The 15,836-nt window shown below is 47.0% G+C and overlaps 1 protein-coding gene across 1 annotated transcript in view; it reads left to right on the plus strand.

Annotated features, from left to right (window-relative positions):
* The window catches only part of NLRP5 (NLR family pyrin domain containing 5), a 55,139-nt gene that overhangs the window by 11,701 nt on the left and 27,602 nt on the right, over window positions 1–15,836 (plus strand). Inside the window, 7 exon segments of the mRNA XM_010387053.2 lie at window positions 842–898; window positions 5,088–5,144; window positions 6,129–6,185; window positions 6,542–7,779; window positions 7,781–8,136; window positions 13,928–14,098; window positions 14,868–15,035. Of these exon segments, the coding sequence (XP_010385355.2) occupies window positions 842–898; window positions 5,088–5,144; window positions 6,129–6,185; window positions 6,542–7,779; window positions 7,781–8,136; window positions 13,928–14,098; window positions 14,868–15,035 (2,104 nt within the window).

The following is a 15,836-nucleotide window of genomic DNA, read 5'->3' on the forward strand; positions in this document are numbered from 1 at the left end:
TGGGTCTCTTGAATTTCCATGTGAATTTTAGTATCAATCAGCTTTACAATTTCTGCAAACAAGGTAGCTGGGATTTTGATAAGATTGCATTATGTCATGTAGATTACTGTTGGGTATATGACACAGTAACAACATTAAGTCTTCAATCAATGGACACAGGGTGGTCTTTCCATTAATTTAGGGTTTTCTTAATTTTTTTCTGTTATGTTTGTGGCTTTCAGGATACAAGTCTCTCATTTCATTTGTCAAATTTATTCTGAAATATTTTGTTCATGCTATTATAAGTGGAGTTCTTTTTTTGTTTGTTTGACAGAGTTTCGCTCTTGTTGCCCAGGCTGGAGTGCAATGGTGTGATCTCGGCTCATTGCAATCTCTGCCTCCTGGGTTCAAGCAATTCTCCTGCCTCGGCCTTCCAGTAGATAGGATTACAGGAACATGCCACCACACCTGGCTAATTTTTTTTTGAATTTTTAGTAGAGATGGGGTTTCACCATATTGGCCAGGCTGGTCTCAAACCCCTGACCTCAAATGATTCGCCCTCCTCAACCTCCCAAAGTGCTGGGATTACAGGCATGAGCCACTGTGCCAGGCCAAGTTGTTCATTTTATTTTGTTTACTGCCAGTGTATAGAAATACTTTTGATTTTGAATAGCCTGATCTTGAATCCAGGGCTTATGTTACTGGCACACTCTGCCCTGGTGCTGAGCCAGTGGTTCTGTCCTCTAAACTGGTCAGAAAATTAAATATGGCAAGGCTAAGTTTATCTGGGGTGACCAACATCTCTGATTTGAATAATGTACACAGTATGTTTGTGTTTCTTCTTCTCCCTTCTCTTTTGCAGGAATTTCACAAACTGTGCAACAAGAGAGTGCCACAGCTGCAGAGACAAAAGAACAAGGTGAAGGAAATAGATTTATTTATTTGTTGCCCTCTTGGAATAAAGTTGGGTGAGAGAAGTCCATGCAGTTCAAATGACTGGGAAATCTACTTTCCCTTTCTTCATTCTCATTTGTCTCTGGTGTGTGAGTCCCTTCCCTAAGAGATCTTGGGATCAGCACCATGGACAGAAACTTGCAGGTTCTCTGATTATTTACACTACTGTTTTTTGATTTTTAACTGAAAAATAAGAATTATATATATTTATGGGGTCATGAATGATCAAATTGGGGTAACTAGCGTATCCATCACCTCAAATATTCTTTGTGCTGAGAAAATTTTATTTATTTTGAGACGGAGTTCAGTTCTTGTGGCCCAGGCTGGGGTGCCATGGCATGATCCTGGCTCACTGCAATCTCCGCCTCCCGGGTTCAAGCAATTCTCCTGCCTCAGCCTCCTGAGTAGCTGGGGCTACAGGAGTGCGCCACCATACCCAGCTAATTTTGTATTTTCAGTAGACACGGGGTTTCTGCATGTTGGCCAGGCTTGTCTCGAACTCTCGACCTCGGGTGATCTGCCCGCCTCAGCCTCCCAAAGTGCTGGGATTACCAGCTTGAGCCACCGCGCCCAGCCACGCTGAGAACATTTAAAATCCTCTTTTAGGCCGGGCGCGGTGGCTCAAGCCTGTAATCCCAGCACTTTGGGAGGCCGAGACGGGTGGATCACGAGGTCAGGAGATCGAAACCATCCTGGCTAACATGGTGAAACCCCGTCTCTACTAAAAATACAAAAACTAGCTGGGCGAGGTGGCGGGCGCCTGTAGTCCCAGCTACTCGGGAGGCTGAGGCAGGAGAATGGCATAAACCCGGGAGGCAGAGCTTGCAGTGAGCTGAGATCTGGCCACTGCACACCAGTCCGGGCGACAGAGCGAGACTCCGCCTCAAAAAAAAAAAAAAAAAAAAAAAAAAAAAAAAAATCCTCTTTTAGCTGTTTTGAAATATACGTTGTTATTAACCAGTCACCACTGTTGTGCAGTAGAACACCAGAACTTACTCCTCTTATCTAGCTGTAACTTTGTACCCATTGACTAATGTTTTCCACCTTTCCCAGTCCACTCTCTGCCCCACCAGCCTCTGGTAACCACCGTTCCACCCTCCAATTCTGAGTTAGATATTTTTAGGTTCCACATGTCAGATCCGCTGGTATTTCTCTGTGCCTGGCTTACTTCATTTAACATAATGTCCTCTAGGTTCCTCGACATTGTAGCAAATAACAGAATTTCCTGTGTGTTTGGGCTGAATAACCCATTGTGTATATATACCACATCTTTTTTGAAAGGGATTCTTGCTCTATCCCCTAGGCTGGAATGCAGTGTCACAATCTCAGCTCACCACAACCTCCACCTCCCGGGTTCACGCCATTCTCCTGCCTCAGCCTCCTGAGTAGCTGGGACTACAGGCGCCCGCCACCATGAGGCCCGGCTAATTTTTTGTATTTTTAGTAGAGATGTGGTTTCACCGTGTTAGCCAGGATGGTCTCAAACTCCTGACCTCGTGATTCACCCACCTCGGCCTCCCAAAGTGCTGGGATGACAGGCGTGAGCCGCCGTGTCCGGCCAGAATCCTTTCCATTTCTTTCAGGTTGTTAGTTATGACCCTCTTTCATTCCTGACTGCAGTAATTTTAGCCGTTTGGTTTTTTTTTTTTTTCCTTGGTCAGTCTGGCTAAAGGCTTGTCAATTTTGTTCTTTTCAAAGAACAGACTGCTGGGTTTGTTTTCTCTATTGTTTCCATTCTGTATTTTGTTTACTTCAGTTCTTTATTCCCTTTCTCTGTCCGTTTTGGGGTCAGTTTGCTGCTCGCTAACCCCAAAGGGGTTCCTTCCTGCTTTAAGATGGGAAGTTACGTTATATTTCAGATCTTTCTTGGGCATTTATAGCTATAAATTTTCCTTTATGCATGGCTCTATCTACACACCATAAATACTGCTGTGTGTTTTTTTTTTTTTTTTTTTTTTTTTTTTTTTTTTTTTTTTGAGACGGAGTCTCGCTCTGTCGCCCAGGCTGGAGTGCAATGGCCGGATCTCAGCTCACTGCAAGCTCCGCCTCCCGGGTTTACGCCATTCTCCTGCCTCAGCCTCCCGAGTAGCTGGGACTACAGGCGCCCGCCACCTCGCCCGGCTAGTTTTTTGTATTTTTTAGTAGAGACGGGGTTTCACCGTGTTAGCCAGGATGGTCTCGATCTCCTGACCTTGTGATCCGCCCGTCTCGGCCTCCCAAAGTGCTGGGATTACAGGCTTGAGCCACCGCGCCCGGCACTGCTGTGTTTTGTTTCCACTCATTTCAAAGTATTTAATTCCCCTTTGTTTCCCTGCTTTGACCTGTTGAGGATCGTATGGCTTCACTTCCATGTATTTGGAAATTTTCAGATTTTCTTACTGATTTCTCATCTTATTTCACTGTGTTAAGAGAGCATACTTTGTATAATTTCAAAGCACATCAACTCGAAACATGTTTTATGCCTGATGGATCTGTCTTGGAGAAGGTCTGTTTGCAGTTGAGAAGGGCATGTTTTCTGCTTCTGGGTGGAGCGTTCGCTTGATATCTGCCTCCACCGTCTTCCATGTCGGTACATAGCGTCGCTATATGCCTGGTCATTTACACCAAAAGCTTAGTCATTTTTTTTTCTGGTTTGGTTTTGAGATGAGGTCCCACTCTGTCTCCCAGGATGGAGTGCAGTGGTGCAATTTTGGCTCACTGCAACCTCCGCCTCCCAGGTTTAAGCAGTTCTCGTGCCTCGACTTCCTGAGTAGCTCTATTTTTTAATATTTCTTTTCTCCACCTTATATCTAGCAAATCAGAAAATCACATGGTCTCTACCTGTAATATATGACCCATTTGTTCACAGTTCTTCCCATCTGCTGTATTTAAAGGCATTTCATTTGCATCTCAAACATAATTCATTCTTACATACAATCCATTTTTCATACAATAACCAAGGTGATCTAAAAATTTACATCTGTAACTTTACTCCCATACTTTAAAATCCTTAAATGGTTTTTATTCTGCTTGTGATTTTTTTGAAAAAAAGATAATTTTTCTCTAACTTACAAGACAAAGACCACCCTAATGATTATTCTTTAAAATGGCAAATCTGTTCTCATAGATCCTAAGAGGAATTTGTGTTTAGCCTCACATGGTAACTGTGTCCTGATAAATATATATAGTGGTTATTCTCAGTCAGTGGTAGCTACTATGTGCCAGAGGCTGTGCTATTACTCGACTAAATCATCTCCACAGCAACTCGACAACGTAGGAATAATTTCTTCACTTTTGTAGATGAACATCCAGAAACATGTAACCTCAGTAATTGATGAAGATCTTACAAGTAGTATATGACAATTCACATTTGAATCCTGTGTCTGACTCAAATCCTTAATTCTTTTTTTAAGAGACAGAGTTTTGCTGTATTGCTGAGACTGCAATGCAGTGGCTATCCACAAGCACGACCGTGGCACACTACAGCCTCAAACTGCTGGGCTCTGAGCCTCCTGCCTCAGTCTCCCGAGTAGCTGGGACTACAGGCATGTATCACAACATCTGGCTCTAAGATCCTAAGATCCTTAATTCTTAACTGTAGCTTTCACTCCTCATTTAATTTTTGTATTCTTATTAATTTTTTTGAGACAGGGTCTCGCTCTGTCACCCAGGCTGGAGTGCAGTGGCACGATCTCAGCTCACTGCAAACTCCGCCTCCCGGGTTCAAGTGATCCTCCTGCCTCAGCCTCCTGAGTAGCTGGGATTACAGGCACATGTCACCACGCCTAGCTAATTTTTGTATTTTTTTAGTAGAGACCGGGTTTCATCATATTGGTCAGGCTGGTCTTGAACCCCTGACCTCAGGTGATCTGCCCGCCTCGGCCTCCCAAAGTGCTGGGATTACAGGCGTGAGCCACCATGCCCGACCCACCCCTCATTTTAATAACTTGTGCAAGGCTCTCCAAGGAGAAATGAGCCTGGGACTCTCACCCTCAAGCCTTGAATTAGTGCTCATTGTACTAGCACACTCTGTCTTCTAGCTGAGCCAGTGGTTGCCATGCTTTAAACTGGCCAGAAAACTAAATACGGCATGACTGAGCTTATCTTGGGGGTGTCTGACATATCTGATTTGAATAATAAACACAAGTATGTTGGAATTCATTCTTCTTTTGCAGAAATTTCACAAACTATGGAACAAGAAGGTGCCACAGCAGCAGAGACAGAAGAACAAGGTGAGGAAAACAGATTTATTCCTTGGTTGCCCTCCTGGAAGAAAGTTGGGTGAAAGAAGTGTAAGTAGTTTAGTTGCTGGGGTATGTAGTTTAGATTGCCTTTCTTCATTCTCATTTGTCTCTGGTGTCAACCCCTTCCCTTCATGCTCTTGAACTGTCCCATGGATAGAGCTACACAAGTTCACTATGATGATCTACAGTCAGATACTATGAACACAAAATTCTAAAGAACCCATAATTCTAGGGAACTCGAGTCAATCACAACTTTGTTTGATGGATGCTAAACATATGGCCAAGAGTAGTCAAGTGCTTTCTTCAAACTTAAGTGGCAGTAATTATTTTCTTAATTCCTTCTATCAACTAATATGTACATGAACACCTGCCTTTGAAGAATTGTGATGGAATAACAGTGGTAAGAAAAACATGCCTTACCTTCATGACTTCTTTTTTTTTTTTTTTTTTTTGAGGAGTCTCGTTCTGTCACCCAAGCTGGAGTGCAATGGCACGATCTCGGCTCACTGAAACCTCTGCCTCCCGGGCTCAAGCAATTCTGCCTCAGCCTCCCAAGTAGCTGGGATTACAGGCACCTGCCACCGTGCCCGGCTGGTTTTTGTATTTTCAGTAGAGATGGGGTTTCACCATATTGGCCAGGCTGGTCTCGAACTCCTGACCTCGTGATCTGCCTGCATTGGCCTCCCAAAGTGCTGGGATTACAGGCGTGAGCCACCAAGCCAACCTACCCCTCATTTTAATAACTTGTGCAAGGCTCTCCAAGGAGAAATGAGCCTGGGACTCTCACCCTTAAGCCTTGGATTAGTGCTCATTGTACTAGCACACTCTGTCTTCTAGCTGAGCCAGTGGTTGCCATGCTTTAAACTGGCCAGAAAACTAAATACGGCATGACTGAGCTTATCTTGGGGGTGTCTGACATATCTGATTTGAATAATAAACATAAGTATGTTGGAATTCATTCTTCTTTTGCAGAAATTTCACAAACTATGGAACAAGAAGGTGCCACAGCAGCAGAGACAGAAGAACAAGGTGAGGAAAACATTTATTCCTTGGTTGCCCTCCTGGAAGAAAGTTGGGTGAAAGAAGTGTAAGTAGTTTAGTTGCTGGGGTATGTAGTTTAGATTGCCTTTCTTCATTCTCATTTGTCTCTGGTGTCAACCCCTTCCCTTCACGCTCTTGATCTGTCCCATGGGTAAAGCTGTGCACATTTACTGTGATTATCTATAGTCAGATACTATGAAGACAAAATGCTAAAGAACCCATAATTCTAGGGGACTCGAGTCAATCACAACTTTGTTTGATGGATGCTAAACATATGGCCGAGAGTAGTCAAGTGCTTTCTTCAAACTGTTTCCTGATTTTCTTTCTACCCTCTCTGACTTCAGAATATGGAGATGACAAATGGGACTACAAGAGTCACGTGGTGACCAAATTTGCCGTGAAGGAGGATGTACGTTGTGGTTTTGAAAAAACTGCTGACTGGCCAGAAATGCAAATGTTGGCTGATGCTTTTAATTCAGACCAATGGGGCTTCCGTCCTCACACGGTGGTTCTACACGGAAAGTCAGGAATTGGGAAATCGGCTCTGGCCAGAAGGATCGTGCTGTGCTGGGCACGAGGTGGACTCTACCAGGGAATGTTCTCCTACGTCTTCTTCCTCCCCGTTAGAGAGATGCAGCAGAAGAAGGAGAGCAGTGTCGCAGAGTTCATCTCCAGGGAATGGCCAGACTCCCAGGCTCCAGTGACAGAGATCATGTCCCGACCAGAAAGGCTGTTGTTCATCATTGATGGTTTTGATGACCTGGGCTCTGTCCTCAACAGTGACACCAAGCTCTGCAAAGACTGGGCTGAGAGGCAGCCCCCGTTCATCCTCATCCAGAGTCTGCTGAGGAAAGTCCTGCTCCCTGAGTCCTTCCTGATGGTCACCGTCAGAGACGTGGGCATAGAGAAGCTCAAGTCGGAGGTCGTGTCTCCCCGTTACCTGTTTGTTAGAGGAATCTCCGCAGAACAAAGAATCCACTTGCTCCTCGAGCGTGGGATCGGTGAGCATCAGCAGACGCAAGGGTTGCGTGCGATAATGAACAACCGTAAGCTGTTCGACCAGTGTCAGGTCCCTGCCGTGGGCTCTCTGATCTGCGTGGCTCTGCAGCTGCAGGACGTGGTGGGGGAGAGCATCGCCCCCTTCGGCCAAACGCTCACAGGCTTGTACGCAACTTTTGTGTTTCATCAGCTCACCCCTCAAGGCGTGGTCCGGCGCTGCCTCAATCTGGAGGAAAGAGTTGTCCTGAAGCGTTTCTGCCGCATGGCTGTGGAGGGAGTGTGGAATATGAAGTCTGTGTTTGATGGTGACGACCTCATGGTTCACGGACTCGGGGAGTCTGAACTCCGTACTCTGTTTCACATGAATATCCTTCTCCGAGACAGCCGCTGCGAGGAGTTCTACACCTTCTTCCACCTCAGTCTCCAGGACTTCTGTGCCGCCTTGTACTACGTGTTAGAGGGGCTGGAAATCGAGCCGGCTCTCTGCCCTCTGTTCGTTGAGAAGACGAAGAGATCCATGGAGCTTCAACAAGCAGGCTTCCACATCCACTTGCTCTGGATGAAGCGTTTCTTGTTTGGCCTCAGTGAGTGAAGATGTAAGGAGGCCATTGGAGGTCCTGCTGGGCTGTCCCGTTCCCCTGGGGGTGAAGCAGAAACTTCTGCACTGGGTGTCTCTGTTGGGTCAGCAGCCCAATGCCGCCGCCCCAGGAGACACCCTGGATGCCTTCCACTGTCTTTTCGAGACTCAAGACAAAGAGTTTGTTCGCTTGGCATTAAATGGCTTCCAAGAAGTATGGCTTCCGATTAACCAGAACCTTGACTTGATAGCATCTTCCTTCTGCCTCCAGCACTGTCCGTATTTGCGGAAAATTCGGATGGATGTCAAAGGGATCTTCCCAAGAGATGAGTTAGCGGAGGCATGGCCTGTGGTTCCTCAATGGTGAGTACCCCAGGCAATTTTATCCTATGCCTTGTGCTGAGCTCGGTGTCCCTACTGCTGGGACTTGACAGGACTTCCAGGAACTTCAAGGTCCCAGATAATCCTTTCAGGATGAATTGCCCAGATGTCCAGCTGGCTAAAATGCCAGGACCCGAATCCAGCTCATTGTCCATAACTGGGAAAGGTCTTTCAAAATACAGGGCCCCGCCCAAGACTCTAAAGGAAAGGATCTGGAGTTGAAACCCAGGAATATGTGATTTATTTTATTATTTTTGAGACAGAGTCTCACTCTGTCGCCCAGGCTGGAGTGCAGTGGGGTGATCTTGGCTCACTGAAAACTCCACCTCCCAGGCTCAAGCGATTCTTCTGCCTCAGCCTTCTGAGTAGCTGGGACGACAGGCACACACCACCACACCCAGCTGATTTTTGTAATTTTAGTAGAGATGGGATTTTGCCACATTGGCCAGGCTGGTCTCGAACTCCTGACCTCAGGTGATCCACCGGCCTCAGCCTCCCAAAGTGCTGGGATTACAGGCATGAGCAAGCTCTTCCTGTCAATGTGATCACTCGGGTTTGTGGACTGCTTGTGTGGTATGGAGTCCAGGGCCATGCTGTCCAGTACAGGGTTCTGTGATGGAAATATTCCATGTGTCTTGTCCACTAAGTCACCAGCCTCATAAGCCTGTTGAGCATCTGAAATGTGGTGAGTGAGACTTTGGAGGTGAAACTTATCTTACTCCATTTCAACTCATTTGTATTTTTTTGTTTTTTTGAGACAGTCTCACTGTGTCGCCAAGGCCAGAGTACAGTGGCAGCTCACTGCAACCTCTGCCTCCCAGGTTCAAGTGATTCTCTTGACTCAGCCTCCGGAGTAGCTGGGATTGTAGGCCGCACCCACCACACCTGGCTAACTTTTCTATTTTTTGTAGAGACGGGGTTTCACCATGTTGGCCAGCCTGATCTCAAACTCCTGACCTCAGCCTCCCAAAGTGCTGGGATTACAGGCGTAAGGCACCGTGCCTGGCCTCATTTGTATTTAAATAGTCGCACGTAGCTAATGCTTACTGAATAATGCCAGTCTAGAAAACATACTTTGCTGGACCATCTCAACGTCATCCTGTGACCCAGAACACAGCAGCGAAGAATGTGGACAGGCTGGGTGGAAGAGGCTTGCTCGAGGCCAGGTTTTTGAGACCCATCTGGGCAACAAAGTAAGGCCCTATCTGTGGACAGGCTGGGTGCAGCGGCTCATACCTGTAATCCCAGCACTTTGGGAGGACGAGGGAAGAGGATTGCTTGAGGCCAGGTTTTTGAGACCAGCCTGGGCAACAAAGTAAGGCCCTGTCTCTACAAGAAAATTGAAAACTAGCCAGGGTAGAGGTGTGTGCCTGTGATCCCAGCTCCTCAGGAGGCTGAGGCAGGGAGATCACTTGAGCCTAGGAACTGAATGCTTCAGTGAGTTACCACACCATTTCACTCCAACTTGGGTGACACGGTGAGACCCTGTCCCTGGAAAAAAAAAAAAAAAAAAGAATAATAAAAAGAATGTGGACATTCCCTGGTGGTCTAGTTGTTAGGAAAATCTTTTTTAAAAAGTGAACGTGGCCACCCATCTGCTAATATGTGAAGCCCAGGTCTGCTACTTCCTGGTAGTGTGACCTTGGGCAAGTTACTCTGCTGCTCTGTGCCTCAGTTTCCCCATCTAAAACAGGTCATGGCAGCTACCTATCCAGTTGTCAGGAGACAGTGTACACAGCTGCAGCACTCAGGAACTGGGCCTGGCACTTACTAACAGATGTCAGCTAATGATACTACCAGAGCTAAATGGAGTGCTGGTGTATATGGTACACTGGGCAAACCTGGTTTTAAATGTTAGCTTTGCCACTAACTAGCCCTGTTGCCATTGACAATATGGGGGAAATGGCGCCAACCTCACGGGTTTAAAACAGCATCGGATTCTCAAGTGGGGCTGGGCATGCTGACTCATGTCTGTAATCCCTACACTTTGGGAGGCCGAGGCAGGTGGATCAACTACTACAAAAATTAGCCGGACACGCTGGTATGTGCCTGTAATGATAGCTACTAGAGAGGCTGAGGCAGGAGAATTGCTGGAACCCAGGAGGAAGAGGTTGCAGTGAGCCGAGATGATGCCACTGCACTCCAGCCTGGGCAACAGAGTGAGACTCTGTCTTAAAAAAAAAATACCAGGCGCAGTGGCTCACTCCTGTAATCCCAGCACTTTGGGAGGCCGAGGTGGGTGGATCACCTGAGGTCGGGAGTTCAAGGCCAGCCTGACCAACATGGAGAAACCCTGACTCTACTAAAAATACAAAATTAGCTGGGCGTGTTGGCATGGGCCTGTAATCCCAGCTACTCAGGAGGCTGAGGCAGGAGAATCGCTTGAACCCAGGAGGCGGAGGTTGCGGTGAGCTGAGATCGTGCCATTGCACTCCAGCCTGGGCAAAAAGAGCGTAACTCCATCTCAAAAGAAAAAAACAAAAAAAAAACCTCACATGAAACAGGTCCGGCACACCACCTGGTGTGTGCTAAGGCCTTGATAACATGGCAGCTACCCTTGGTTGGAAAACAATTAAGTACAGATGCTTGCTTTGTGAGAGAAGAGCTCATGTCAGTGCAGACAAAGATCAGCTTGCCCGTTATGCTCTTTTCACAATCAGGGGAGTTACAACCTGGGCAATTTTCCTGTAGATTGACTGAAAATGTACACAGCCACAAAGCTAAGCACTGAGATGGGAAATTTGCATGTCATAAAAAATCACAGCTACTTGTGTTCACAAACCCCGTGCTACACTTACCATTCACTTTTTTTTTTTTTTTTTTTTTAAACAGTCTCCCTCTGTTGCCCCAGACTGGAGTACGGTGGCGTGATCTCGGCTCACTGCAACCTCCATCTCCTGGGTTCAAGCAATTTTCCTGCCTCAACCTCCCGAGTAACTGAGATTACAGACACACACCACCATGCCTGGCTAATTTTTTGCATATTTAGTAGAGACAGGGTTTCACCATGCTGGCCAGGCTGGTCTCAAACGCCTGACCTCAGGTGATCTGTCCACCTTGGCTTCCCAAAGTGCTGGGATTACAGGCGTGAGCCACCACGCCCGGCTGTATTCACCTTTTTCTTTGACAAATAATTGTGTGCATTTATGGGGTACACTGTCATAGCTTGGTACATGTATATACACTGTAGAATAAATCAAGATAATACATCTATTATCTTACCGTATGTGTAACTTTTTGTAGTGAGGATATTTTAAAACTACCCTTTTAGCAATTTTAAGATACGCATTATTAACTACAATCACCCTGCTGTGCAGTATGTCACTAAAACTTATTCCTCCTAACTGAAATTTTGTATCCTTTGACCAGCATCTCCCGAGTCCCTCCCTTCCAGTCTCTGGTAACCACCATTTCACTCTCTGCTTCTGTGAGGTTCATGTTCTTAGATTCTACGTGTAAGGAAGATCAGGCAGTATTTGTACTTCTGTGTGCCTGGCTTGTTTCACTTAATGTCCTCCAGGGTCATCTATTCATCTTTTTTTTTTTTTGAGACGGAGTCTCACTCTGTCACCCAGGCTGGAATGCAGTGGCAAGATCCTGGCTCACTGCAACATCTGCCTCCTGGGTTCAAGCAGTTCTGCCTCAGCCTCCTGGGTAGCTGGAATACAGTTGCCCACTACCACACCCAGCTAACATTTGTATTTTTAGTAGAGACGGGGTTTCACCATGTTGGTCAGGCTGGTGTCGAACTCCTGACCTTGTGATCCTCCCGCCTCGGCCTCCCGAAGTGCTGAGATGACAGGCGTGAGCCACCGTGCCCGGCCTTTGTTTCTTTTATTCTTCAGGGCAAACCCATGAGGGTAGCTCCCTGTTCACAAACGTAGGAAGGTATAAACTCAGATAGGAGATGATTGCCAGTGGACGGGAGACTAATTGCTCCAATTTTTAGGTGTACAATACAATATTAACTATGGACACAACATTGTACAGCAGATCTCTAGAACTTATTCATCTCACATAACTGACACTTCACAGCCATGGAACAATAACTCCATCTCCCCGGCTCCAGTCACCTGGCAGCCTCCATTCTACTTTCTGCAGTTTTAGATATTTCAGAGTAGAATCATGCGCCGAGTGTGGTGGTGGCTCACACCTGTCATCCCAGCACTTTGGGTGGCCGAGGTGGGTGGATCACCTGAGGCCAGGAGTTCGAGACCAGCCTGACCAACATAGTGAAACCCCGTCTCTACTGAAATTACAGAAGTTAGCTGGGCATGGTGGTGGGCACCTGTAATCTCAGCTACTCTGGGAGGCTGAGGCAGGAAAATCACTTGAACTTGGGAGGCAGAGGTTGAGCCAAAATCATGCCACTGCACTCCAGCCCGGGCAACAGAGACTCCGTCTCCAAAACGAAGTAGAATCATGCAGTATTTGTCCTTCTGTGACTGGTATAGCTCACCCAACAATATCCTCCAGGTTCATCCATGCTGTCAAAAACGGTAGAATGTCTTCCTTTAAGGATCAGTAATATTCCATTTACGTATGTATAGCATGGTTTTTATTTTATTTTATTTTTTTTTTTGAGACAGTTTCCCTCTTGTTGCCCAGGCTGGAGTGCAACGGCGTGGTCTCGGCTCACTGCAACCTCTGCCTCCCAGTTTCAAGCGATTCTCCTGCCTCAGCCTCCCGAGGAGCTGGGATTATACGCATGAACCACCACGCCTGGCTAATTTTGTGTTTTTAGTAGAGACGGGGTTTCTCCACGTTGAGGCTGGTCTCCAACTCCTGACCTCAGGTGATCTGCCCGCCTCAGCCTTCCAAAGTGCTGAGATTACAGGCGTGAGCCACCACGCCTGGCCGTATCGCATATTGTTTATCTGTTCGTCCATGGATGGACATGTAAGTTTTCCACATCTGAGCTGTTATGAATAATGTCAGAATGAGCACGGGAGACCAAATACCTCTTCTGCATCCTGATCTCAGTTCTTCTGGGCTTATACACAGAGGTAGGATTGCTAGGTCCTACAGTAGCTCTATTTTAATATTTTTTAGGAATCTCTATATTCTTTTCCAAAGCTGTTGCACAGTTTTACGTTCAAGTGGAGCTGGAATTCAAGCAAAGATCTGATGCAGGGCCGGGCACGATGGCTCCCACCTATAATCCCAGCACTTTGGGAGGCCGAGGCAGGGACAGGTCATGAGATCAGGAGTTTGAGATCAGTCTGGCCAATGTGGTGAAACCCCCATCTCTATTAAAAATGCAAAAATTAGCTGCGCATGGTGGTGGGTGCCTGTAGTCCCAGCTACTCGGGAAGCTGAGGCAGGAGAGTCGCTTGAACCCAGGAGGCAGAAGTTGCAGTGAGCTGAGATCACGCCACTGCACTGCAGCCTGGAGACAGTGAGACTCCATCTCAAAAAAAAAAAAAAAAAAATCAGGAGCTGGTGGTTCCTAGTCATGCCTGCACACCCCTCGGGTATCAATATGCCCAGGAGGCAGGGTGGATACAGGGCTAGTCTTGCAAAGCATGATGGCAGCTGTTAAGTTGCCTCAGAGTCTCTAAAACTGCCCTGGTCTCACCTCGATAGCTCGGTCCCTCTCCTCCCACATGTTGCCACGATTGCTCACCTTAAACTCCATCCCACGAGCCTATATTTCTGTCCCCCCCAACATAGGATGTGCCTCGATAGCTCTGTCCCTCTCCTCCGATATGTTACCACGATTGCTCACGTTAAACTCCATCCCACGAGCCCCTGTTTCTATCCCCCGATGTAGGATGCAGGGTAAAACCCTTATGGAGGAGCAGTGGGAAGATTTCTGCTCCGTGCTCAGCACCCACCCCCACCTGCGGCAGCTGGACCTGGGCAGCAGCATCCTGACAGAGCGGGCCATGAAGACCCTGTGTGCCAAGCTGAGGCATTCCACCTGCAAGATACAGACCCTGATGTAAGGCTGTCCGCCCCCTATGAGAGAATCCCTTCCCATGACGCTGTCCCAGCTCTCCCCTACTCCTGAGAGAAGACCCATCTGAAACCTCTCAAGCTCAGCCTGAGGGCATCAGTGCCACCAAAGGTGTAGGAACCAAGTTCCCAAAAGCACAGAGTGGGGAATTGCTAAAGACCTTGTGATCGGCCGGGCGCGGTGGCTCACGCCTGTAATCCCAGCATTTTGGGAGGCCGAGGCAGGCGGATCACCTGAGGTCAGGAATTCAAGACCAGCCTGGCCAACATGGTGAAACCCCAGCTCTACTAAAAATACAAAAAAAAAAAAAAAAAAAATTAGCAGGGCATGGTGGTGCGTGCCTGTAATCCCAGCTACTTGGGAGGCCGAGGCAGGGGAATTGCTTGAACCAGGGAGTTGGAGGTTACAGTGAGCCAAGATCACGCCGCTGCACTCCAGCCTGGGCAACAGAGCAAGACTCTATCTCAAAACAAAACAAAACAAAACCCTTGTGGTGTTACTGAAGCAGGTTCCTTGACACCGGGTTTGGATGGGTTTGGATGGTTTAAGCTCCTCAAGGCAGGGACTGTTAATACTGCTTCATACACTATTCCCAGTAGCTGGCCTATCACAGGCACTCAGGTATTCGTTGCTTTACAAGGAAATACAATTAGAAATTTGCAAGTTAGAGTGGAAGAAGGCTGGGAAGGATAAGTGAGGTCACAACAAAACGTCACCAGTGTCACATGCCTCTCCCCTTTCCCGTCTCCTGCAGGTTTAGGAATGCACAGATTGCCCCTGGTCTGCAGCACCTCTGGAGAACCCTCATTGCCAACCGTAACCTAAAATGCCTCAATTTGGGAGGCACCCACCTGAAGGAAGAGGATGTAAGGATGGCGTGCGAAGCCTTAAAACACCCAAAATGTTTGTTGGAGTCTTTGAGGTACGTCTCTGGGAGGGCTTTTGCCTTTTGTTTCTTCGTTTTTACTTTTGTTTGAAATGATTACAGAAAGAGGCAAAAATTAAAGAGCTGCAAAGATGAAAAAGTTTTGGTAATGGATGGTGGTGATGGTTGCAGGAGTTTAATGCCGCTGAATTGCACACCTAAATAATTAAAATAGTTCATTTTCGGTTATAAATACTTTATCACAATAAAAAAACTCAAAGTTTCATTTAAAAATATTTATTCTTGGGAGGCCGAGGCGGGGGCGGATCACAAGGTCAGGAGATTGAGACCATCCTGGCTAACATGGTGAAACCTCGTGTCTACTAAAAATACAAAAAAAAATTAGCTGGGCGTGGTAGCGGGCGCCTGTAGTCCCAGCTACTTGGGAGGCTGAGGCAGGAGAATGGTGTGAACCCGAGAGGCAGAGCTTGCAGTGAGCCGAGAGGGCGCCACTGCACTCCAGCCTGGGTGACAGAGCGAGATTCCATCTCAAAAAAAAAAAAAAAAAAAAAAAAAAAAAAAAAAAATATGCAGAGGCAAGGTCTGGTTTGGTTGCCCAGTCCGGTCTTTTTTTTTTTTTTTTTTGAGACGGAGTCTCGCTCTGTCACCCAGGCTGGAGTGCAGTGGCGTGATCTCGGCTCACTGTAAGCTCTGCCTCCTGGATTCACACCATTCTCCTGCCTGAGCCTCCCGAGTAGCTGGGACTACAGGTGCCCACCACCACACCCGGCTCATTTTTTCTATTTTTCTTTTCTTTAGTAGAGACAGGGTTTCACCATATTAGCCAGGATGGTCTTG

The sequence above is a fragment of the Rhinopithecus roxellana genome, chromosome 12, assembly GCF_007565055.1.
Source record: "Rhinopithecus roxellana isolate Shanxi Qingling chromosome 12, ASM756505v1, whole genome shotgun sequence".
NCBI classification, from domain to species: Eukaryota; Metazoa; Chordata; class Mammalia; order Primates; family Cercopithecidae; genus Rhinopithecus; species Rhinopithecus roxellana.